This window comes from Bufo bufo, chromosome 5 (genome assembly GCF_905171765.1).
Source record: "Bufo bufo chromosome 5, aBufBuf1.1, whole genome shotgun sequence".
In the NCBI taxonomy this organism is placed as follows: domain Eukaryota; kingdom Metazoa; phylum Chordata; class Amphibia; order Anura; family Bufonidae; genus Bufo; species Bufo bufo.
In genome coordinates, this window is record NC_053393.1 from 115671741 (window position 1) to 115698350 (window position 26610).

Here is a 26610-nt window from a genome sequence, read left to right on the forward strand (position 1 = left end):
TATCTTGGCTGATTTCTTTAGACTTTCCCATGATGCTACACAAAGAAGCAGTGTGTTTCAGGTGTGCATTTAAATACATCCACAGATGTGTCTCTAATTAACTCAGATGTTGCCACCAAACCTAACAGAAGCTTCCAAACACATGACATCATCATATGGGCAGTCCAGAATTGTTTAAAGGCATAGTAATCTTAGTGTATGTAAACTTTTGACATTGCAGAAAGTAACATAAATGCCTTAAAACATTCTCTCTCTCTCTCATTATTCTGGCATTTGGCAAATAATAATAATAATTATGGTAATCCTCATTGACCAAAAACAGGAAAGGCTCATTCTGATTTTATGTCAGATATTAAGAAAAACATGCATAGGTGTCTTTTTATATAGTGTACAGTATGTAAACTTCTGGTTTCAACTGTACTTCAAAACTGAAGAGCTGATTAGTAAGTCTGTCTATTGCTGGGCCGCTGCTGTGGACGTTATACATTAATATATACATCTAACAACCTCATCAAAAGAACAAAAAGAAAATGTGGATTGTAATTTAAATATTCTGCATTAGTCAAAGTGAGGGTAAATGGATGTGTGGATGTCTCCTGTCTTGACTAAGTACTTACCCCTGTACTTAAGGTCATTGAACTCTCTGATGTTCTGAATGTTCACACTATCCAGGCCCTTTAAAGATGGCCTCCTTACAGTTGCTTGAAGCTTCTGTCTGGCCAGGTCAAAGACATCCGCTGAACTCTTCTCCCTTCTTCTTCTGAAATATGAAGTGAATATATTGTGACACAAGTTTACATGTTCAAAAAAATGGTGAAAGCGCCAGCAAATTTATTTCTAGGTGCAGAAAGCCTCATGACAACACACAAAAGCTGGAATGTTGTACAAAACCATTATCAAAGGTAACCTTGGAGTTTAGGTTTAGTAGGATTAAGGAAGAGACCAAAAAGCAACTCCAAAATCCTTTTATTTCCACCACCATCCCATGTTTGCAGAAAGGGCAATACATACAATAAGGGAAGCCAAAACGCATATCCCTAGTTTTCAGTATTACTCCAGAGGTTCAATGAAGTGATCAACACCACCGCAGCCCTTAGACATCTGGCCTGGGACAGCATTCTGCTCTACATCCACCAGAAGCCTGCACAGAAGATGAACAATGGCCATGCTGTGGTACCACGCAAAAACTACCAGTAAGGTTTATAAGAAATTTCCACCCACCAGACAGTACTCTTTATTATTAGCACTGTACAACACGGCAAGGTATCCACAAAATGAATTCTAACATACACAAAAGTAACAGTTCTTAAAATATCAATTTGAACCCTGTGGTCTAGTGCTTTCCGGTTAAATGGTGACTGTGAGGTGAACATACAGAATACAGTACCCGCTCATGGGAGGTAATGAATCATTATCTCGCTCTGTATCTTGTAGTCGGCCCTCTAGACGTCTCTGCTCACTTCTCAGCTGCTTCCTCAATTCAGTCAGCTCACTGATCACGCTCTTCTTCTCATCTGGTGGGGGGAAAAAAGCAAACACAATGCAAATACTAAATAGCTTCACTCTACGAACAAACAAATCTAAAAAACTTAGGACAAGCTGGTTCCAAACTGGTTGGTAAGGCTGCTCCTCTTGTCGGAAACCAAATGAGGGAGAAAGCCCCTGTAATGTGAATCCCTGGGGCACTGACGGGCCTGCCCATTGTACCTGGATGACAGTTGCATTTCACATCAAGGTGACAAATGCTTAATCACCTTTGTGACACTTAGCTTCCACTAGAGTCTTTCTTAAGTCCTCTGGTGAAAACTGGAACACTGCTACCTTTCTCATGTTTGTGGCATATATATGGGTGCCTTCAGGCTCGCCATCATTTACATGGAACATACTGGCAGTTCTTATTCTGAACTGCACAGAGCCACAGTAGAGAATCACTACAAGCCAAACTGGTCCTAACAGGGCAAACAGAAAAATAAACCCATCACAGCAAGAGATGCTCCTAGAGATGCAACGAGCATAATAAAAACATATATATTTTTTATTTATTTATACTCTGCAACACAAAGTATATATTATCTCTAACTTCTGGATGGATCTCTTACTACAGATATTTAGCCACAATTTCCTCCTGGATGATTTGCTATACATACCATAAGCTCTCAGCTGATTTCTTCTAGCTGGGACCGGTGGAGAAACTGCCCTGGACTGTGGCTCACCCTATTTTATAAAATAGATAGAACAAGATATTAGTATTCTATAGTGTAAAATAACCATCTGGGAGATGGTGACATTTGCAGTATGATTAAGGAATAAGCAGGTGGATCTCCTCTAGAGATTAAAGGGGTTTTCCCATTTTACAAAATGGGTCATATTGCTAGGATATGCCCCCATTGTTTCTCGTAAACACAGGCGGCATTCGCAGCTCCCCTTCATTCATTTCTATAGGGGTGCCAAAAAGATGATAATTACTCTTACCGTTAATTGGATTTTCCGTATAGCCTCCACAACGGCACTTCAGCAGGAGGGTACCCCGCCCCCAGGGACAGGAAACGACGTAGAAAGCAGAAGTTTAAATGCCTCCTCCCCATTACCTTCTTCAGTAAGTAGCAAAGGAACCAGAATGATGCTGAAGAAGTAACCATTTATTTGTAGGGAGATATGAATCAAGTTATAATAGACAAAGAATACAAGCAAACAATGGGTGGGAAAAACCCAGTGCCGTTGTGGAGGCTATACGGAAAATCCAATTACCGGTAAGAGTAATTATCATCTTTTCCGTACGCCTCCCACAACGGCACTTCAGCAGGAGGAATAACAAAGGAATCCATTAGGGGGGGAACTGCCGCTGACAGGACTTTTCGTCCGAATAACAAATCCGAAATGGACTGAACGTCCAACCTATAGTGGTTGAAAAAGGTGGAAGGATTTGACCATGTAGCGGCTTGGCAGATCCGAGACAAGGAGGCAGATTCTGCCCAAGAGGTGGAAATTGCTCTGGTTGAATGGGCTTTTTAAACCCTCTAAAGGAGTAAGACCCTTAACTGTATAGGCCATTGCAATGGTCATTCTTATCCAGCGGGCTATAGTAATTTTTGATGCTGCCTGCCCCCTATTTTGGCCTGCATACTGGACCAGAAGACGGTCGGATTTTCGCAGTCCTTTTGTGACTTCCAGATAGCCAAGTATTCATCTGCGTACATCCAGATGGTGGAAACGTCTTTCTTTTAAAGATTTTGCCCCTGCGCAGAAGGTGGGTAAGGAAATCTCCTGTTGGCAGTGGAATTTTGAAAAACCTTTAGTAAGAAGGAGGGTTCATGTCTCAATATAATTCTGTCGTCAAGGATGGATAGGTATGGAGGTCTGCATGAAAGAGCGTGGATCTCCCCCACTCTCTTGGCTGAGGTGAAAGCTATGAGAAAAGCGGATTTAAAAGGACAGCAACCTTAGGGGGATTGACTCAAGAGGTTCAAAAGGGATGGTCCATAAAGACGGAAAGGACCAAATTAAGGTCCCAAGGCGGAACCGTAGATCTAATAACTGGGTGAAGTCTGCTGGCTCCCTTTATGAACCTCTTGACCACATCCAAATCCGCCAATCTCATATCCAAGAAGGCACTAAGGGCTGAAATCTGGACCTTAATTGTACTGATTGTAGGATTACCCTCATATCTGGGGGAAGAGTGGGATTCCAGGATTCCTTGGCAAATAAAAGGAAGGTTTTCCAAGTTCTCCAATAGATATTGGAAGTTACTTGCTTTCTGCTAGAGAGCAGGGTGGAGATAACCGCATCAGAGAAGCCCTTGGACTTCAAAATGGAGCGCTCAAATTCCATGCTGTCAATTTTAGTTGGCAGATTGCCGGATGCCAAGCTGGGCCCTGAATGGAGGAGGTCCGGAGACTGAGGAAGGGTCCAGAAGTCCCCCTTGGAGAGGTTCAGAAGGAGGGAGAACCAAGGCCTTTTGGGCCAGTATGGTGCCACTAGGATAACATGGGCTCGTTCCTCTATTATCTTTGCCAGAACCTTTGGTATGAGCTGGAAAGGAGGAAACGCATAGAACAGACCCAATGGCCATGGACCCGCTAAGGCATCCACTTTCACCGGATGGTCCTTCGCCGAGAGGGAATAAAAAAGGTCCACCTGTTTGTTCTTTTGGGAAGCAAAGAGATCTATTCTTGGGACTCCCCATTTGCTGCAGATGTTCTGGAACACCGCTTTTTTGAGGCTCCACTCCCCCCGCCAAATTCTCTTCCTGCTCAGGAAGTCCGCCAGTGTGTTCTCGTCCCCCTTTAGATGGACCGCGGTTATGGACTGGATGTTTGACTCTGCCCAAGAAAAGATCAGAGATGCTATCTGACAAAGGGAACTGCTTCTTGTGCCCCCTTGCTTGTTGAGATATACCACCGTGGTGGAGTTGTCGGAGAGGATTTTTACGTTTTGTCCTCGGATGACTGGAGCCAGGGCTATTAGGGCCATAAACACGGTCAGAAGCTCTTTGGCGTTTGAAGAAAGGGGAAGGGTCTCTGCATCCCAGGACCCCTGTAACAGCTGACCCTGACAATGGGCTCCCCAGCCTGCCCGCTTGCGTCTGTTGTTACCACTATCTGATTGGAGAGCCTCCAAGGGACCCCCTTGACTAAGTTTCTTTCGTTCAGCCACCACCGCAAGGAGAGTTTGACCCCTGGAGGTAAGGTAACGGCCTTTTCCAGGGAGAAGATGCTTTTGTTCCACTGTTTTAGCAGGAATTCCTGAAGTGGTCTCCCGTGAGCCTGGGCCCGTCTCACCGCAGGAATCGTCGATGTCATGAGTCCCAGAATTTTCACAATCTTTCGGAACGTGACCTTTCTCTGGCGTGAAAAGACAGAAATTTTTGACTTGATGTACCGTATCTTTTGTTCTGGAAGACAAGAGGTCATTTGGCTGGAATCCAGAAGAATACCTAGAAAGATCATCTTTCGGCTGGGTGATAGATTTGATTTTTCTAGATTTAGTTTCCAACCTAGGGATCTTAAGGTCTCCAGGACAAACTTCACCTGTAACTGCAACAGAGTCTGGGAGGCTGCTGTAATGAGAAAATTGTCCAAATAGGGTATGCGTTTCTGATGGATCGGAACATGGTAATATGCGTCCGCCAGGTCGAGAGTTACCATGGAGCAGTCCTGTGTTAAAAGATTCACTGTAGATCTTACCGTCTCCATTTTGAACTTTTTGTATTTTATATACTTGTTGAGGAGCTTTAGATTGATTATTGCTCTGAAGAAGCCATTGGGTTTTTTTACGAGAAAAATTGGGGAGTAGAATCCCCTTCCTTCCTGGTCTCCTGGAACTGGAACCACCGCTCTTTTTTCTAACAAAAGGGAAATCTGAGACTCTAGGAGACCGTGATCTGACTCCATTTTTTTTGATTAATACAAATCTGTCTGGAGGGGAGTGCAAAATTCCAGCTGGAATCCCTGACGGATTACGTCTAGGACCCAGGCTGAGTTTGAGATCTGTTCCCAGGAAGGGACAAACTCTTTCAATCTCCCCCCCCCACCGGGCTCATGGCGTCAATGGGAGGACTGTTTTGTAGACTTATCCGGACTAAAGAGGAAATTCCTACCTCTCTGCCAAGAACTAGAGGGATCCTTTTTTCTACGGTCCTGTCTACCCTTTTTCTGGGGGCGAAAAGAACGACGCTGTTGGAAACAACTAGAATCTGGCGGAAACCCCTTTCTTCTATCAGAGGCCTTTTCCAGAATGTCGACTAAGACCGAACCGAATAGACGATATCCTTCGCAAGGGATACTGCAGAGTTTATTTTTTGAAGCGGTATCGTCAGATCAAGAGCGTAACCAGACTGACCTCCTTGCGGTATTTGAAAGAGCCGCTGACCTAGCGGATAACTTTACAAGATCGGCAGAAGAGTCTGCCAGGAAGTTAGAGGTCTGTTTCAAAACCGGCAAGGAGACCAGGATATCCTCTCTGGGGGTGTCAGAGACCAGGTGCTCCTCCAGCTGAGAGAGCCAGAGAGACAGAGATCTAGCCGTATAGGTGGCAGCTATGCTAGGCCTCAACATAGCGGTATTGGATTCCCAAGCTTTTTTAAGTACGGATTCACACTTTTTATCCATAGCATCTTTTAATAAGCCGACATCTTCAAAAGGCAAGGCTGCTTTTTTAGAAATTCGTGCAATAGGGGCGTCAACCTTTGGAGTTTTATCCCAAAGAGCAGAATCTTCCTCGCTAAAGGGATATTTCCTTTTAAAGTTTTTTGAAGTACCGGCCCTGTTTTCTGGGTCCTTCCACTCGTCCCGTATAAGCTTTCGGATTCTGTCATGGATGGGGAACACTCTCCTCTTCCTATCACCCAGCCCTTTGAAGATCTGATCCTGAACCGACTGTCTAGATTCCTCAATATTCAGAGTTAATCTTATCGCTTTCAGGAGACCGTCCGTGTCTTCTACTGAGCATAACGGACCGCTGACCTCCTCTTCAGAGGAGGATCCAGAGTCAGACGAATCATTAAAATCCTCGTCCTCCATATCCCATTCTATCTGGGTCTCCGTGACCATTTTAGAAGTGGAAGGTTTCTGGGAAAAGGACGCCATTTTTGCTTCCACTGCTGAACTCACTTCTTCTCTTATAATGGATCGTAAATTTTCAACTAGAGAAGGGGAATCTTCAGCCATTATTTTGTCTGTACATTTTTGGCAGATAGGTTTTTTGCTATGTGCTGCCAGATGCTTTTTGCAAATAGCAAATTTTTTCTTCTGTGCAGATTCCCCACTCCTTCCGGTTTCTCTATTCTGTGAGTACAAAAAGAGAGCAGGGGCTCTTCTTTAGTGTAGGGGGAAGGAGTGGGGTAACAGTCACCAGGATTAACAAGAAAAACAAAATCCCACAGGTGATAGTATAAATAAAACTACTCCAGAGGAGGAGGCTTACCGGACTGGGGGCCTTAGGGGCATCAGAAGGCTTCTCCTGCTGAAGAGACATGATGAGGAATCCACTCTGCTCTGCTGGAGACACTCTGCTGCGTTTTCAGCTTCCCGTCGCCAAATTTGAATAATTTCCTGGTCACATGACCTGCCGTCGCGTCACGTGGCCCGGCCGAGGTCACGTGACCGGATCTCGCGAGATCTCGGCCCAGAGATCCCGCGCGCCTTCTGGCCCTGCAACTTGCTTCTCCTGAGCCCGTGCACCATCCGGGGGCTGCCTGAAGTCAAGACTTACGGCACAAGCATGCGGTGGGAGCCATATCTCGCCCCCAGCGTCCGCCGCTCTGCCACAGCCCTCCTGACAAAGCAGGGAATACTCACCGCAGGCTGGGCGCATGGAACTTTGGCAGGAGGGAGCCTGCCCGCTTTCCATTCATCCCAAGGGACAGGAAACGACTGGAGAAGGTAATGTGGAGGAGGCATTTAAACTTCTGCTTTCTACGTCGTTCCCTTTCCTTGGGGGCGGGGTACCCTCCTGCTGAAGTGCCGTTGTGGGAGGCGTACGGAAAATAGGCCATTTTACGTCGGCCTTATAGAACTAAATTGAAGCGGTTCCTGCACAAGCACTTTTGAGCTCCAATTCATTTCTATGGGGATTCTGAAAATAGCCGAGCGCACCACTCGGCTACTTTCAACAGGCCAATGGGAACGCTTGGTGATGGACGGACCCGGCACTGCCAGCCACCACTTTGCTGGCTTTGTTTTTGGATGTGTTTATGAAATAGGTGTTGGTCCCAAAGTTGGGACCTGCACCTATCAGACAATGGGGGCATATCCTAGTGATATGCCACCCTTGTCTGAGATGGGAATACCCCTTTAAGCTTTGATCCACAAATCTGTTTATTTTCTACAGTAATTACTGGAATAGCTGTAGTTTTTGTAACTGAACATTTGATATGAAGAAAACATACACGTGACTGGATAGACACTTCACTCTCTGCAGTTGGTGGCCGCTGTGTACGAGACGAGAGCTTGTGCTGTAAAGTTGGGATCACTGGTGAAGGCTGCCTTGGAGGCTGTAAAAGAAAATCCAGTAGAATTATACAAGTGGAAAATCACTGCTGGTCACCCTACCAAAGAGGTCTGACAGCACTGTGTGCTATTAAAGAGGCTTCCCTACTAACTTCCCTGGGACTTCTGGAGATAGACAGGCACTATACAGTTCTACACAAGTGGAATGAGTGGTGGCCACGCACGCACATCACAGCTTCATTCTTTTAGGAGACTGTCTTTAACAAAAGATGAGGAACTGAACGGAAATGTACCATGTGTTTGATTTTAGCTTAACATAAGCCTTTAAAAGACATACACAGTATGTATTACAATTTTTAAAGGTGGTAGGTATTTTTAAAAACTTTCCTAATGGCAGCCATATCAGATGCACATACAGTTTTCCTTCATTGTCTGCATCAACAGTGTAGCGTGGTCTGTTTCCTTTAGGCAGCCGCAATGAAAGAGCGTTAAAAGGGTTGTGCAGTGTCACGATATTGATGACCTACCCTAATACTCCCCCTCCAGACCTTCCCCCTCCCTCCCAGAGTCCTGCTATGGTTTAAAAAAAACAAAAAACAGCTTAAGTTGGAAAACTTAAGTATTTTGCTAGTTTATGTGCCGTTATACTTTAACCTGCTGCCCTCCAGCAGTTGCAAAACTACAACTCCCAGCATGCCCTAATAGCTGTAAGGCTGTCCAGGCATGCTGGGAGTTTTACTTTTGCAACAGCTGGAGGGTCGCAGGTGGAGCATCCCTGCTTTAGTACTATAGTGCCATATTGTTGCTTTTACTGTTTTATATCATCTTAGGATGTGGACATAATCAGCAGAGCACTGAATGGGGATCCAGTATAAATAATAAGAATTCTAACTCCTTGCACCTTGTAACATGTTACTTTTCAGATGAAATCTATAGCATAATCAGCCAGAGACATAAAGGCGAAGATACAAGGGTTTTATGTTCCCACTCACCCTCTCTTGCTCTTCAGCTACATTAGCTGCTCTCTCCTGCTCATATAATCGTTTCAGTCCTTCTTCATGTTTTGCTTCCTCTTCTTTCCTTTTTCTTTCAGCTTCTTTCCGCCTTTCATCAGCCAGACGAACCAGTTCTTCATTTTTTTGCCGTTGCTAAAAAATAATAAAACTAACTTACAATATCAGAGAATTTACATGAATAATTACAAGGGGTTGTCCCAAAATGGCAACTAATCTCCTATCCACAATGACAGGTAGCAAGTGTCTGATTGGTGAGGGACCCACACCAATAATAAGAACGGGGGGGGTGTCTGGTGTCCCCTGATTGGAGGGACAGTCGAGCATGCACACTACCACTCTATACAACTCCGTGGGGAGTGATTTGTTACTGGTAACTCCTTGAACTTTGCTCAATATCCCATTACCTCTTCCTCCTTCATTTTCTTTCTATTTTGTTCTTCTTCAAATTCTCGTTGAATCTTGGCCCTCTGTTCAGCTAGGCGTTTTTCTTCTCTTTCTTCTTCAAGACGAATATGTTCGCGTTCCTCCTCTTCTTTTCGTCTCTTCTCTTCAATCTGTATCAGACAGAAGTTTCTTATTTCCGATTATGCATCTATCATCAAGGTCACGTCACTAGTATTTACTGAGGTTTGCACGACTATTGTTTCAGTTGGCAGTATGATTTGCTAATTTATCAAAACTGTATATTTATTATCATTTCATTAACCATTTTTCACAGTGTATGTCTTAACACCAGATCTTTGAGGGGAGAGGGGAAGTGTATACATTTTCTGACTTTATTGCAAAAATTGTCACAATCAGAGCTGATCTCATTCTTGTACCAGCAACTCAAATCTCTTAGCAAATTCCCAATAATCATATAACAATCATGTAATGAATGAAAAAGGAGGCAGAAGCATCCTGTACTCTATGCACATGTGAATGCAGTGTAGAGAATTATCAGGAGAATTACTCACTACAAGCACTATGGCCACCTCTCCACATTTTCTTAGCATGTGCCCAATGTGTCCTTCCTTTAATTCAGTCCTAAGTATGCTACGCAATAGCTCAGAAAAAAAAATCAAGTTCACCATAACTGACAATGGTTACTGTTTGGCTGTGCATTAACTGTGCTAGGAGAACATATACAGTAACTAGTCACCTGTTGGCGTAAGAAGTTCTTGTAAGATTCTTGTTGCTGCACCTGCTGATCAGTTGGTGGCTCCGAAAATACATTTCCTCTTGCAAATTGGGAATTATTTGCAAATGAGAATCCTGACAATGAAAAGCAAGTGAAAGTCTCGAGGATATCTATAGAATCATGAATCAATGGAAAAAAAAAAAAGTAACAGTTGCTATATCTACTTAGAAATTGCCTGTAACTTTGTAAGGCTAGTTTTACACTAGCGGCAGGGGACTTTGGCAGGCTCTTCCAGCGGGTGAACAGCCTGTCGGATCAGTCCTGTCGCTAGTTCACGCGTGCCCCCAGACTGCCAGCTGCCTCTCGGTGTGCGCTGCCGTGCTGCTGCCGGAACTCCACCCCCATTATAGTCAAAGGGGACGGAGCGGTAGTCCGGGGGCATACGTGAACTAGCAGCAGGACGGATCTGACAGGCTGTTCACCCGATGGAACAGCATGCCGGAGCCCCCTGCCGCTAGTGTGAAAGTACCCTAAAAGTAGTGTCATTAAGTGGGTTTTCCAGGGTTTTTATATTGATGGCCTATCCATTAATATCAGATCAGCAGGGGTCTGACAATTTGCACCCCCACCGATCAGCTGTTCAGGTGCAGCTCCGATGCTGACAATACACAGCTCCATCTACTATGTAGTAGTAGATGGAGTGAAGGACAAGTGAAGTGCTGTGAATGTGAAGGACATTTACATATAACCTGGTTCCACAACATATACCATGCTGATCTGTGTTACGCTTTGGTTGTGACTAGTTTATTTTACAAGACAATACATCCTACATAAACTTGAGGGCTTATATCTTTAATATACTAGTGATGCACTGGCAACTGCAATGCTACTTCATCCATGGAATGGCCTCTTTGTTGTCATGTGCCCAGCAATGCTGCAAAACTTGTCTCTTTTTAATAAAATGTAAATTTATGCCCCTGCCTTAGATGGAAAACAGCATTGATCTACCTGGTATCTTGCCAGTAGATGATGTATTATCAGCCAGACTGGTGTCCATTGCAACAACTGCCCGTTTATCTTGATAGGCATTAACTTCAGGATTTTGGTAAGCATCTTCATTGTGCTTATGCATTTGCTTAAGGTCCGCTGAAATAATAATGAAGATTATTTTTATTCACATGGATATATATGTATATATTGCTTACATAAAAATGAGGTAGGCATACAGTTCGCCTATACTTGTGAGTAAGCAAAAATGTGTTCATAGGAGATTAAAGGGGTTGTCCGGTGAGCCCGGGGATGTCACCAGCAGCATGAAATGCTCCGATGCTCATGTCAGAGGGGCTGAGTGGGGGAAGAAAGTGATATGTCCACATTCAGCTCTGAACCCGGATAACCCCTTTAATCATTTCCTAGTAGGGAATACTAAAAGGGGTTGCATAAACCAGACACAACTAAAAGGTCTCTGCTTATTAGTCATCTGACGATTCTAATTATCAAGAATGGATCATAAAGTATCAGTTAGACCACAAGTTAGCAATAAGCTCATTACAAACCATAAGTTCCACACTAACCAATACATCTTAAGTTGCCCATCTTCAATGGCTGTTGGCTGAACGTTTGTTTGGCTGACAGCTATTCCTCTTCACTCCTCCCATACACATGCATGCTAGGCCAAGGGGAGTTAAGGTGGATTAACAGAAAGAGGGACGAGCTGCAGATTGTTGGGAAGGAATCATTCCTTCTGACAGTCGGCTGCTCGTTAAGTGGAGGTAAAGTGCTACATTTACAAGCTGCGATTACCTCCAGAGCTATTGCGTTTGCTCATCCTCATACAGCTGCATTGTTTTAGACAGCATGATCCGCTGCCCAGAAACTATACTTCAGGTGCATGCGTTTCGCTCGTTCATCGGGTAATCTGCTGCACCTTTAGAGGGGCAGATTGTCAGGAACGAGCGTTCGCAGGAACAGTCGTTCCGGATAATCTGCCCGATTAACTTTACCTTTACTCACTGCCAGACACTTCTCTGGTGGAGGCATATCTTCCCTGAGAACAAAAGGATCAGGCATTGGAATTCAAGAGGCGATCCTTTTTACCCTTCGACATCATTGGTCAGGGGAGAGTCAGGAGACCCCCAGGCCAGTCCTGTCAAAATTGGTGGTTTCAGGTGACTTTAGTATGGAGGCCTTTAACTCCCAACTTCTACTGCACCTGTCCTAAAGTCTAATATCAAATTCACAAAGCTGTAAAAAATATTGCCAATCGCCTTCATCACATGCTAAATATCAAATATTACATTTCCTTAAAATACTTTGCCTTAAAGTATAACTGTCATTCTATTTTCATTTGTGTAATGTATAGGGGCAGTGATGCTGACCATTTTTGTAATTTACTTTAATTACTGAAATCATACATTTCTAATCGAAAAATAGCTCTAAAGTGGCCCATTTTGAGCCTTCGAAACGCTCCTCTGTCTTCTGTTTACATAACACAGTCAGTGCTGAGCAAGTCTCCACTGTTATGTAAACAGAAGACAGAGGAGCGTTGTTGCCAAGGCTCAAAATTGGCCACTTTAGAGCTATTTTTCGATTAGAAATGAATGATTTCAGTAATTTAAGTATATGACAAAAATGGTTAACATCACTGCCCCTACACATTACACAAATAAAAATAGAATGGCAGTTACACTGTAATGGTTCAAGTCTACTACTACATCCACTGAGCACCTCCAAAGCTTGCATGCCCTAAAATAAGACAGAAAGAGTCTGGAGACTGCCAAACGTCTAACCATCCATCCAGTGGTGATCAGGCATCCTCTTTGTTTTTTTTTTAGCAAGCATGACAAATGCCTTAGTGCATCTAATTATCCAGTGTGCCCTTTCTGAAGCTCAGGAGGGGTACTTACTAATTAGATTTCCCTTTTGATCCTTCAGTGGAGCTCCTCCACCGCCTTTACCCCATGGGTTGTAGTTTTTTATATCTGCTTCCAGTTTAGCTTCATAACGTTCTGTCTCGTCTTTCTCTTTTCTGCGTCTTTCATTTTTCTCCCTTATCTGTAAATAAAGCAATGTATCCATCATACTAGGCTTATAACAGTGTTAGGATTTGCAGGGAAAACCCTTGGAAATAGTTCAAAGCCATTAAACTTTATTAAATAACAAACCTGATGCTCCAGCTCCTCCTGATATGAAAGAACAGCTTCTCGGGTCTGTCGTGGCCTTTCTTCTGGAAATGTTCCTAAACTGGCCCCCCTTCCAGCACCTGATCTCTGTTTATTGTCACTGTGGAACATCAAGGCATTGTTAACTGTGCACTTTCACCATATCGAAATAAACCATGACTTGATTTGTAAAAGAAAGTTCCAAACATCCATGTCCTGAGCTCCAGTGAGCGCTGAGCACTCTTCCTAGGCCAGTGATTCATCAGTCACATAGCCTATGTGAAGCTCAGTCCCATTAAAGTGAATGGGCCTGCGCTGCAACACCAAGAACAGCCTCTATTAAATGAATGGCGTCTTGTACGCTGTGAGGAGACTGCAGCGCTCACCAGAGAGCTACGCCTCTACAAACAGCAGAAGGGTGGGAGTCCCAGGAGTCAGACCTCTCACCAATCATATGTTGATGACTATTCCTGAGGATAGGTCACCAATATAGAAGACCAGGAAAAAATCCTTTAAATCAGCCATAAAAATATTTAAAAAAAAGGGGTGCAAGCAGCACTTAGGGAAAAAGTTGTATTGTCAAAAATTGTGGTGGTGCAAGCGGTTATGGGTACCAGTCTGTAGTACTCCCTTTGTGCACAATATAGAAGAAGACAGCAGCATTTTCAAAGTCTTCAGAAAAGCTGTAATTCATTCTCAAAAATGTGTGTTGTTTCGACCTTACATGAGTGCTGCGGTCTTCTTCTATACAGTTGCCAGAAAAAGTATGTGAACCCTTTGGAATGATATGGATTTCTGCACAAATTGGTCATAAAATGTGATCTGATCTTCATCTAAGTCACAAAAATAGACAATGACAGTCTGCTTAAACTAATAACACACAAAGAATTAAATGTTACCATGTTTTTATTGAACACACCATGTAAATATTCACAGTGCAGGTGGAAAAAGTATGTGAACCCTTGGATTTAATAACTGGTTAAACCTCCTTTGGCAGCAATAACTTCAACCAAACGTTTCCTGTAGTTGCAGATCAGACGTGCACAACGCTCAGGAGTAATTCTTGACCATTCCGCTTTACAGAACTGTTTCAGTTCAGCAATATTCTTGGGATGTCTGGTGTGAATCGCTTTCTTGAGGTCATGCCACAGCATCTCAATCGGGTTGAGGTCAGGACTTTGACTGGGCCACTCCAGAAGGTGTATTTTCTTCTGTTTAAGCCATTCTGTTGTTGATTTACTTCTATGCTTTGGGTCGTTGTCCTGTTGCAACACTCATCTTCTGTTGAGCTTCAGCTGGTGGACAGATGGCCTTAAGTTCTCCTGCAAAATGTCTTGATAAACTTGGGAATTCATTTTTCCTTCGATGATAGCAATCCGTCCAGGCCCTGATGCAGCAAAGCAGCCCCAAACCATGATGCCCCCACCATACAGTTGAGATGAGGTTTTGATGTTGGTGTTCTGTGCCTCTTTTTCTCCATACATAGTGTTGTGTGTTTCTTCCAAACAACTCAACTTTGGTTTCATCTGTCCACAGAATATTTTGCCAGTACTGCTATGGAACATACAGGTGCTCTTGTGCAAACTGTAAACGTGCAGCAATGTTTTTTTTTGGACAGCAGTGGCTTCCTCTGTGGTATCCTCCCATGAAATCCATTCTTGTTTAGTGTTTTACATATCGAAGATTCGCTAACAGGGATGTTAGCATATGCCAGAGACTTGTGTAAGTCTTTAGCTGACACTCTAGGATTCTTCTTCAACTCATTGAGCAGTCTGCGCTGTGCTCTTGCAGTCATCTTTAAAGGGCTTCTGTCACCCCCCCTAAACTAATTTTTCATTTTTTGGCTACTTAAAATCCTTATACTGCGATCAATATATAATGCTCTTACTCTTTTTCGTTCAGTAGTTTCTTAAAAAAACTGGACTTTTATAATATGTAAATTACCTCTCTACCAGCAAGTAGGGTGGCCACTTGCTGGTAGCAGCCGCATCCTCCTTTCATAAAGACGCCCCCTCCATGTTGATTGACAGGGCCAGCGAGCGCTCTCGTCCTCTGGCTGGCCCTGTCTGCGTTCTAAATCTCGCGCCTGCGCCGTACCGGTCTTCAGTCGGCGCAGGCGCACTGAGAGGAGGACACTCGCTCGGCCGCTACTTCCTCAATGCGCCTGCGCCGATGACGTCACATCTACACCCGGCGCAGGCGCACTGAGGAAGTAGCGGCCGAGCGAGCGTCCTCCTATCAGTGCACCTGCGCCGACTGAAGGCGAAGGCGCGAGATTTAAAACGCAGACAGGGCCAGCCAGAGGACGAGAGCAAACGCTGGCCCTGTCAATCAACATGAGGAGGGGGCGTCTTTTTAAAAGGAGGATGCGGCTGCTACCAGCAAGTAGCCGCCCTACTTGCTGGTAGAGAGGTAATTTACATATTATAAAAGTCTGTTTTTTGAAGAAACTACTGAACGAAAAAGAGCAAGAGCACTATATATTGATAAATCGCAGTATAAGGATTTTAAGTAGCCCAAAAATAAAAAATTAGTTTAGGGGGGGTGACAGAAGCCCTTTAAAGGATGGCCACTTCTAGGGAGAGTAGCAGCAGTGCTGAACTTTCTCCATTTATAGACAATTTATCTTACCGTGGACTGATGAACAGCAAGGCTTTTGGAGATACTTTTATAACCCTTTCCAGCTTTCTGCAAGTCAATAATTCTTAATCGTAGGTCTTCTGAGAGCTCTTTTGTGCGAGGCATCATTCACATCGGGCAATGCTTCTTGTGAAAAGCAAACCCAGAACTGGTGTGTGTTTTTTATAGGGCAGGGCAGCTGTAACCAACACCTCCAATCTCATCTCATTGATTGGACTCCAGTTGGATGACACCTCACTCCAATTAGCTCTTGGAGATGTCATTAGTCTAGGGGTTCACATACTTTTTCCACCTGCACTGTGAATGTTTACATGGTGTGCTCAATAAAAAACATGTTATTTTACATATGAACCCTACACATGTAGAGGCTTAAATATGTATATTTACATTTAGTCATTGACAACTAGTTGCCTCATCTTGCCATGTGTTTTTCTTATTGATAAAACTTAGCTTTTATTAAGTGAAATTAAATTACTATTCCTATCTAACCACAAAAGGTTAAAAACTAACAGGTGATCCCCTATTCCAGTGCTGTATTACATGTATCATCTCATAGGCCGGTAGCTGCGCGCTAGCTCCAGATTTCCCATAGCAATTATATCATTTCTTTTCATGTGTTGCACTTAGTTAGGTACACCTTTTGATTAAAATCGCCTCATGCACTGTCCCCGACATGACGCCAGGTAGCTGGCAAAACTTCAGGGGATCGGGCAGTGTGCAATGTATCGGCGTGGCGAGATCTATTTATCACCTCCTATGTTTGACATCATGGCTTGTGGCCAATCATATTTCCTCTTAGATTTATTCTGTAAGGTAGGTGCAACCTTATTGGACCCCTTTCTGCTTGTCTCCTCCTTCTATAGTGACGTGCGTTATTTTATTGGTGATGTTCGGTCTGCTGTGTCTCGCGATACTTACCTTCATTCCGCGCATGTCTCTACACTTACATTCTTTTGATATTGACGATCGCTTCTGCGCTTGTGTTCGGACTTAGGAAATAATGCTCTCTCTGCTTCTGTGCATGTTCCGGTACCTATTAATTCACTTTTAGCAGGTACCTAGTCCGCGCATGCGCTAGTACTTAGACTTATATATTTTTGATGTTGAGGGTCACTTATGCACTTGTATTCAGACTTAGGAGTTAATGTTTTTTTCTCTCTATTTCTGTGCATGTCCCGGTACCTGTTAGTTTACATTTTGCAGGTACCTAGTCAGCGCATGCGCTAGCACTTAGACTCATATACTTTTCTACTAGTCCTAAGACCTTTCTGTATCCGTCTGCGATCATTTTATTATCCTTATGGTTAACTATTGTTTACCTACCTTATATTATTTATCTATTATTTTTTCTTTGTTATTATACTTATTTAGATTGGCTTTAAATATTTTATTTTGCCAGTTAACTCCTTGATATATTCATTTATGATATTATTTAATTTTACAGCTATAAACTCTATTTTCTATTTTCCTAGGTTTTATCTTGCTGTTCTCCTCTCTCTTCTAAGGTAAGTACCTGTTCGTTTACCACTGCTATTGGAGTTAGTCTCGACATTTTTTTGTGTTGTATATTCTTTAGGTCAGATTTCTATTATGGTATTAATGTTTCTTTTACTTATATTCATATTGCTACGTTCACAGGAACGATGCAAAGGTAAAACCTTCATTTAGGCCTTGGGGGGATAGACTTTTTAATCAATAGATCCATTTTGTCTCTTCTTGCTGTAACTTTCTATCTAAGTTCCCTTGTCTAGGACCAGGCCTTATTTTTGTGATTCCCCAAATTTTGAGGCTATCACTTTTCCCACCATGTACCGGCGGTACATGGTGGGAAAAGTGATAGCCTCAAAATTTGGGGAATCACAAAAATAAGGCCTGGTCCTAGACAAGGGAACTTAGATAGAAAGTTACAGCAAGAAGAGACAAAATGGATCTATCGATTAAAAAGTCTATCCCCCCAAGGCCTAAATGAAGGTTTTACCTTTGCATCGTTCCTGTGAACGTAGCAATATGAATATAAGTAAAAGAAACATTAATACCATAATAGAAATCTGACCTAAAGAATATACAACACAAAAAAATGTCGAGACTAACTCCAATAGCAGTGGTAAACGAACAGGTACTTACCTTAGAAGAGAGAGGAGAACAGCAAGATAAAACCTAGGAAAATAGAAAATAGAGTTTATAGCTGTAAAATTAAATAATATCATAAATGAATATATCAAGGAGTTAACTGGCAAAATAAAATATTTAAAGCCAATCTAAATAAGTATAATAACAAAGAAAAAATAATAGATAAATAATATAAGGTAGGTAAACAATAGTTAACCATAAGGATAATAAAATGATCGCAGACGGATACAGAAAGGTCTTAGGACTAGTAGAAAAGTATATGAGTCTAAGTGCTAGCGCATGCGCTGACTAGGTACCTGCAAAATGTAAACTAACAGGTACCGGGACATGCACAGAAATAGAGAGAAAAAAACATTAACTCCTAAGTCTGAATACAAGTGCATAAGTGACCCTCAACATCAAAAATATATGAGTCTAAGTACTAGCGCATGCGCGGACTAGGTACATGCTAAAAGTGAATTAATAGGTACCGGAACATGCACAGAAGCAGAGAGAGCATTATTTCCTAAGTCCGAACACAAGCGCAGAAGCGATCGTCAATATCAAAAGAATGTAAGTGTAGAGACATGCGCGGGATGAAGGTAAGTATCGCGAGACACAGCAGACCGAACATCACCAATGAAATAGCGCACGTCACTATAGAAGGAGGAGACAAGCAGAAAGGGGTCCAATAAGGTTGCACCTACCTTACAGAATAAATCTAAGAGGAAATATGATTGGCCACAAGCCATGATGTCAAACATAGGAGGTGATAAATAGATCTCGCCATGCCGATACATTGCACACTGTCCGATCCCCTGAAGACGCCAGGTAGCTGGCGAAACATGTCGGGGGGCAGTGCATGAGGCGATTTTAATCACAAGGTGTACCTAACTAAGTGAAACACATGAAAAGAAATGATATAATTGCTATGGGAAATCTGGAGCTAGCGCGCAGCTACCGGCCTATGAGATGATACATGTAATATAGCACTGGAATAGGGGATCACCTGTTAGTTTTTAACCTTTTGTGGTTAGATAGGAATAGTAATTTAATTTCACTTAATAAAAGCTAAGTTTTATCAATAAGAAAAACACATGGCAAGATGAGGCAACTAGTAGTCAATGACTAAATGTAAATATACAACAAAAACATGGTAACATTTAATTCTTTGTGTGTTATTAGTTTAAGCAGACTGTGATAGTCTATTGTTGTGACTTAGATGAAGATCAGATCACATTTTATGACCAATTTGTGCAGAAATCCATATCATTCCAAAGGGTTCACATACTTTTTCTTGCAACTGCATATTGCTTTAAATCAGCCAATCACTGGGTTAGGGTGTTTGTCTGTCACACTGAATCTTTGCCCTGGTTACCAAATGCCTAGCTCCAGCTCTGGATAAAGAAAAGGTTTTTATTATATTTACTTACACGGTGTGACCCTCTGGATAAGTCTGCATGACATTTGTCGCAGGGATGCCAATTCCTGGGGCGGCCTGCATAGCCATCACACCTGGGGGATCTGTGAGAAGAGGGATACATTCATAATTCCAATCCATTTCTAACCCAACAACATATCTCTTCAGGAACACTGACCAAACATAGAATGCAGGTGAGCTTTTACATGCTCTGATGCGGTTTACTTCCATTTTAGGGCCTGTTCACATCTCATTTTGACCATTTGTTAAGTCTATGCCAGTGGTGGTGAATCTATGAATCTATGGCACAGGTGCCAGAGGCGGCACTCTGAGCCCTCTCTGTGGGCAGCTGCACCCTGGAAAAAGTCTATGCTTTACCAATATGCCTTAGGCCTCATGCACACGACCGTTGTGTGCATCCGCGGCCGTTGTTCCGTTTCAATGGGTCCGTGGAAAAATCGGAAAATGCACCGTTTGGCTTCCGCGTCCGTGATCCGTTTTTCCAGTCCGTGAAAAAAATATGACCGGTCCTATTTTTTTCACGGACAACGGTTCACGGACCCATTCAAGTCAATGGGTCAGTGAAAAATCACGGATGCACACAAGAAAGTCATCCGCGTCCGTGATCCGTGTCCGTTTTTCCTATCATTTTCAATGGAAACTTGACTTAGTTTTTTTTTTCACTTTTCATGTCCGTGGATCCTCCAAAAATCAAGGAAGACCCATGGAAGAAAAAACGGTCACGGATCACGGAACAACGGATATCCGTTTTGCGGACCGCAAAAAAAAATGGTCGTGTGCATGAGGCCTTAGACTTTTCCTACCATTCATCAGTGCAAGATGCACTATGAACAGCACAGGCAGCGCACTGAATGTAGGCAGGCTATTATATCATGGAGGGGTCTGAAATTCACATTGTAGGTGCATTCCCACTCAGACAGAATTAAAAAAACTAAATTCAGGAAATCACATTGTATGTTTTTAAAGAATGTATTTTTCTTGCACTGCTGAACATAAATATTTGAACACCTATACTTGTCAGTGAAAATCAGGACGTGGCCCCATTGAAGTCTATGGGTCCACAAACATGCTGAACTGTCCGCCAAAAACACGGATCTGCATTTTGTGGACAGCAAAAAACATACAGCCGCCTGAACGAGCCCTTACTGTGCCTCCACAGAGATACGGTATAATGGCAAGCTGTCCTCCTGTTCTGTGTTTTTGACCCGCACCTGGTTTTGGCTCACAATAACTAGGCCTACTTGCAGCAGTATACTATGCCCTGAAAGGTTTACTGACAGTAATGACTTCTACTGTTGGCTGTCACTGAGAAAACTCGTATGCTTTCAAGGCAAAACATTTATACTACATTATACGCCATTACACTTCACTGCTGGATTTCATTGATATTGTGAGACTTATGAGACAAGTGAAGTTGAGTGGTCACTCGGACCTAAGCGTGACTTTTGCAGTCTCTCCGACTAGTAATTCTAAAATTATGTCTTTATTATTCACTCTTTTAAAAAACATATACTTCTTGGGCACTAACTTAAAATTCCTCAGGGAAATCAGGGTTCGGGATCTGTCTCCTGTTTTTTGTATGATGTATACTCTGATTGGACTTCTCAGGGCGGAATAACAGACCACCCCTCGAGCCTCCAGGCTCTGCAAATTCACTTATCTAACACTATCTAGATACAATTTCCCACTATGGGGTCCCTACCTCTAAATCCCTGAACTAAAATCTATTCCTGCATCCCTACATGTTTCGCCGTGTACTCGGCGTCTTCAGGGGATGACATTCCGCCCTGAGAAGTCCAATCAGAGTATACATCATACAAAAAACAGGAGACAGATCCCGAACCCTAATTTCCCCAGAGGAATTTTAAGTTAGTTCCCAAGAAGTATATGTTTTTTAAAAGAGTGAATAAAGATATAATTTTAGAATTACTAGTCAGAGAGGCTGCAAAAGTCAAGCTTAGGTCCAAGTGACCACTCAACTTCACAGTATAGTATATATAGCGTTGCAACCTCCTGAGGGATTCTTTGCTTGTTGAAGGACACCTGGGCCTATACGTCATCCTCGTATCATACTGTACATTATGAAAAATTACAATTACAACAATATTCCACCTTACTGTAATTCAACATGATGATCTTGGAGCTAATGACATACACACAGACCTAGCAGCAAGTTTAGGTATAATTAATTGGACAATGACTAAGTCACTGAAGCCGACACAAGACTATAGTGTTTGTCATCAAATAGTCTAGTGAACAGAATGTGCAGATTACATGAAACTAGAAATACGGAGGTAGAAAATTAAATATTCTATAAATTGAAAAGATCTTACTTTGAATGTAAAATATAGCCAACATTACAAGCTTTCCCTATTAGACAAAACAATTATCTCTTACAATAAGCAAGGTTTGGGTCCAGCGGGTTCCGAGCGCCATAGTAGTAATAAGCATCATCATAAGGTGTCCGGTAGTTATCTACTAGAATCGGGGGCTGAGGAGGAGGTACCGCTGCAATCCTGTAAAACACAGAAAACATATGAAACAAAAGTTTACATCACTTTATATTAAAAATAACATACTGTAATATGTGCAGGGTTTACCACGTTCAGTATTGTATTGTGCAGGGTTTACCATTTAGACATTTTTATAATACACCTCACCCCTGGATTTCACTGCACTATTAAGGCTTTGCAGCACGGGCTACCACAAAATGGAGAAGGAGCTGTCTCCTGTTTTTTTATTTATTTATTACTGAATTATTAATTATTATTCTATCAGGAAAATGAAGACACAGTCTGTGGCTGACAGACAGCTGTTATCTTTTGCCATTTCATACGTATCATGCTGTGAGTGATCAGTGGTATAAAACCTATGAGTAGTCCTCTCAAAGAAGTGTCCATGTATTTGATGCCCCAGATACTTATTTGACAGTGTACTATTTAAAAACCTTAGGTTTGCATTCAGAGGTGACTTATTATTGTCACTCTCCAATCCCATTGGGGCTATGCCCAGACTTGTAGATATCTTTACAAAGGATGGCTCCCTTTCTATTTTCAAGATTAATTACTCTAAGTCCAATATCCTTAATGTTTCCCTCCCTCCACCTCAGGTGGCTATTTTAAGCTCCTCTTCTCCATTGCACTCTTACATAATTGGGCATAAAATTACCTTTAAATTTTTTCAGTCTTTATATTTTACAGTTTTCAAACCAGCACCTGGATATGAATACTTTTGTAATTGCATTTAATTAAAATTTTTGCATAGAAACTGAGTTATTCAATAAAATGTATCTGTATAGCGCCACCTGCAGTTTTTTTTTCTTATTTCTTTGACCTGCTCACTGAGATGGCCGCACATGCGCAGTTTTATTTTTCAACTGCCCCCTGAGCTGTGATGGGGAGAGCTGAGACACGCCCCCTGAGCTGTGATGGGGAGAGCTGAGACACGCCCCCTGAGCTGTGATGGGGAGAGCTGAGACACGCCCCCTGAGCTGTGATGGGGAGAGCTGAGACACGCCCCCTGAGCTGTGATGGGGAGAGCTGAGACACGCCCCCTGAGCTGTGATGGGGAGAGCTGAGACATGCCCCCTGAGCTGTGATGGGGAGAGCTGAGACATGCCCCCTGAGCTGTGATAGGGAGAGCTGAGACACGCCCCCTGAGCTGTGATGGGGAGAGCTGAGACACGCCCCCTGAGCTGTGATGGGGAGAGCTGAGACATGCCCCCTGAGCTGTGATGGGGAGAGCTGAGACATGCCCCTGAGCTGTGATGGGGAGAGCTGAGACATGCCCCCTGAGCTGTGATAGGGAGAGCTGAGACACGCCCCCTGAGCTGTGATAGGGAGAGCTGAGACACGCCCCCTGAGCTGTAGCAGAAAAGACTCCCTGTCAGCTTGATCTAAATCTAGCAGAACAATGAATGGGGGGCTCTCTGGATCCATGTGAGGTACAGGGCTGGTTCTAGCTTTGTTAGAAAGAGATTATCAAGTACTATATGATGTCTGATAACACTTAAAGGGGTTGTCTCACTTCAGTAAGTTGCATTTATCATGTAGAGAAAGTCAATACAAGGCACTAACTAATGTATTTTTATTATCCACATTGCTTCCTTTGCTGGCCTGATTCATTTTTTTATCAGATTATACACTGCTCGTTTCCATGGTTGATGCAATCCATCAGTGGTGGTCATTCTTGCACACTATAGGAAAAAGAATCAGCCTCTTTGGTGGCCGGGACCATGGGAGCGCACACAGGCTAGTGCTTTTTACTATATTGTGCAAGTACTACCACCACCACTGATGGATTGTAGGGTGGTCTGTAACCACGGAAACGAGCAGTCTATAATGTGATGGAAAAATGAATCCAGCCAGCGGCTTATATTAACCTTCTCAACATGATAAATGCAACTTGCTGAAGTGAGACAACCCCTTTAAATTTAATTTCCAACCACTTATACAAAAAAAAAAGTTTCAGACTGTCTTCCATGTATTCTCATTTATTATTGGTTTTCCCTGTAACACCACCTTTTTAACATCTTGGGAGGTAGAATTGGGGATATCCATATCTTCTGAAGATAAGACTTTTATATTAACACATTCTCATAGGTTTTCACCCTGCGTCAAAATCCGGGGAAATCATTAACACGTTATTGTCGAGATGGTACAAAACCCTAGACCGCTTGTGTCATCAGGGCCTATCTGCTACACGACTTTGCTGGAGTAGACACACGTCATCATATATGGAGGCAGTGCCCGCTGGTTAGCTCCTTTTGGACAATGATTTTAGGACACATGCAAGCTGTTGGTCCCCGAGATTTCTCTCTTACGGCTGGTTTCTCCTTGCTCAGCCTACTTACAAGTTTTGTCCATCTAAACCAGGGCTGGCCAACCTGCGGCTCTCCAGCTGTTGTAAAACTACAATTCCCACCATGCCCTGCTGTGGGCTGATAGCTGTAAGTAGTCAAGGCATGCTGGGGATTGTAGTTTTGCAACAGCTGGAGTGCCGCAGGTTGGCCATTCCTGATCTAAACATTTTCTTTCGACTCCCCTCGTGGCTGCAGCTAAATGTTTAATACCATTACTTTGGTTGCAACAACATCTGGTGTCAGATGGATTGAGAAGGCAAATCAGCTTTGTTGGATGGAGGAGATGAATACTTGGCAAAACCATAGACCATTCTTTTTTGAAATTCTGGAAACCATAGTTGCAAATGACAGACAGTTGTAGGAAACTGACGTTTGTGTTTTTTACCATATGTGATCTTTGACTACTTGGTTACTAGAAATAATCTGTTGCTCAGACGGACAATGCTAGAGCGGTGTTTTTTAGACCCCTCCCCTGCACCTTTCTTCCTCTCTCATTATCAATAGTGCAGCAGTACATGTTCTATGTTCTGTTACTGTATATTGTATTATGTTGCCTCCGACCCCGTTTGGTCCTTGCTATATTCTGTAACATTGAAATGTTGCAATTCATGCTCTTTAAAGGGGTATCACATACAATGGGGGCATATCGCTAGCATATGCCCCCACTGTCTGATAGGTGTGGGTCCTACCTCTGGGACCCACACCTACAAGGAGAACGGAGCAGGGAGAGCTGTGGCTGGAGGACCCCGGGTTTCCTGGGGTCCGTCCACCACCAAGTGCTGCTCCCATACAAGAGAATGCGCGACCCCTGCTCCCATTCATTTCAATGGGGCAGATAGAAATAGCCGAGCCAGCTCTCGGCTATTTTTGGCGACCCCATTGAAATTAATGAAGGGCAGGTGCGCATGCGCTGTGCGCCCTCCATTAATTTCCCCGCTCCGCTATCGTTGTAGGTGCGGGTCCCAGAGGTGGGACCTGCACCTTTCAGACAATGGGGGCGTATCCTAGTAATATGCCCCCATTGTATGCGATGGCAAAACCAGTTTAATAAAAACTGATTTGCATATGAACTAAACTAATATGGTGGCATATTTGTTAGACTAGGTTCACATTAGGGATCGACCGATATTGATTTTTTAGGGCCGATACCGATAATTTGTCAACTTTCAGGCCGATAGCCGATAATTTATACCGATATTCTGGGTATTTTTATTTTTGAGGAAAAAAATGTTTTTCCTACACAAATCTGCTGAAAATTAATCTTTATTGTTAACGTGTATTATTATTTATTTTTTTTTTTGAAAATCTTTTTCATTTATACTTAATATTTTTGTGTTTTTTTTTTTACTAACTTTTAGCCCCCTTAGGGACTAGAACCCTTGTCCTATTCACCCTGATAGATCTCTATCAGGGTGAATAGGAGATCACACTGTCCCTGCTGCTCTGTGCTCTGTGCACACAGCAGCAGGGAGCTGAACATGGCAGCCAGGGCTTCAATAGCGTCCTGGCTGCCATGGTAACCGATCGGAGCCCCAGACTTACACTGCTGGGGCTCCGATCGGAGGAGCAGGGGAGAGGGGATCCTGTGGCCACTGCCACCAATGATTAATACTGGGGGGGGGGGGGGGGGGGGGGGGGGGGGGGGCGCACTGCGCCACCAATGTTTTTACTATTGGGATGGGGCCGGGGGCGCACTGCGCCACCAATGATTAATACTAGGGGGCTTGGGGGGGGGCGCACTGTGCCACCAATGAAGATAAGTCTCTCATTCATATACAGGAGGCGGGAGCTGGCTGCAGAATCACATAGTCGGCTCCCGACCCCTATGAACAATAGCTGCGATCCGCGGCACCTAAGGGGTTAACTACCGCGGACCGCAGCTGCCGTTCATAGAGGTCGGGAGCCGGCTATGTGATTCTGCAGCCAGCTCCCGCCTCCTGTATATGAATTAATGAAAGACTCATCTTCATTGGTGGCGCAGCGGCCACAGCCCCTCCCCTCCTCTCCTGCTATTGGCGGCAGCGGCATCACAGGGGGAGGAGACACTGCTTCCTTCTCCCCTGTGCTGCGGAGGGAACACAGAACGCGCTGAGAGCAGCGCGTTCTGTGTTCCCAATACGTTATCGGAATATCGGCAAAATAGATGCCGATACCGATAACGGTCAAAATCCTCAATATCGGCCGATAATATCGGTAAAACCGATAATCGGTCGATCCCTAGTTCACATGTACAGCATGATTTCCCTTTTTTAATTCCAGTCTAGGAATAGAAAAAAACACCAGATCCATATGATTGATATCAACTTTGCCCACTGT

The 26610-nt window shown here is 43.3% G+C and overlaps 1 protein-coding gene across 4 annotated transcripts in view; it reads right to left on the bottom strand.

The window, feature by feature from the left end:
* The window catches only part of CSPP1 (centrosome and spindle pole associated protein 1), a 119478-nt gene that overhangs the window by 27387 nt on the left and 65481 nt on the right, over positions 1-26610 (bottom strand). For all 4 annotated transcript variants that reach the window (XM_040432805.1, XM_040432806.1, XM_040432804.1 and 1 more), the window contains 12 exons: positions 21831-21949; positions 19426-19516; positions 13247-13364; positions 12989-13136; positions 11091-11228; positions 10104-10216; positions 9367-9516; positions 8939-9094; positions 7886-7990; positions 2148-2214; positions 1388-1514; positions 618-760 (listed from right to left, as the gene is read on the bottom strand). In XM_040432805.1, coding sequence (XP_040288739.1) covers positions 618-760; positions 1388-1514; positions 2148-2214; positions 7886-7990; positions 8939-9094; positions 9367-9516; positions 10104-10216; positions 11091-11228; positions 12989-13136; positions 13247-13364; positions 19426-19516; positions 21831-21949 — 1475 coding nt within the window. The remainder of the gene's footprint in view (positions 1-617; positions 761-1387; positions 1515-2147; positions 2215-7885; positions 7991-8938; positions 9095-9366; positions 9517-10103; positions 10217-11090; positions 11229-12988; positions 13137-13246; positions 13365-19425; positions 19517-21830; positions 21950-26610) is intronic.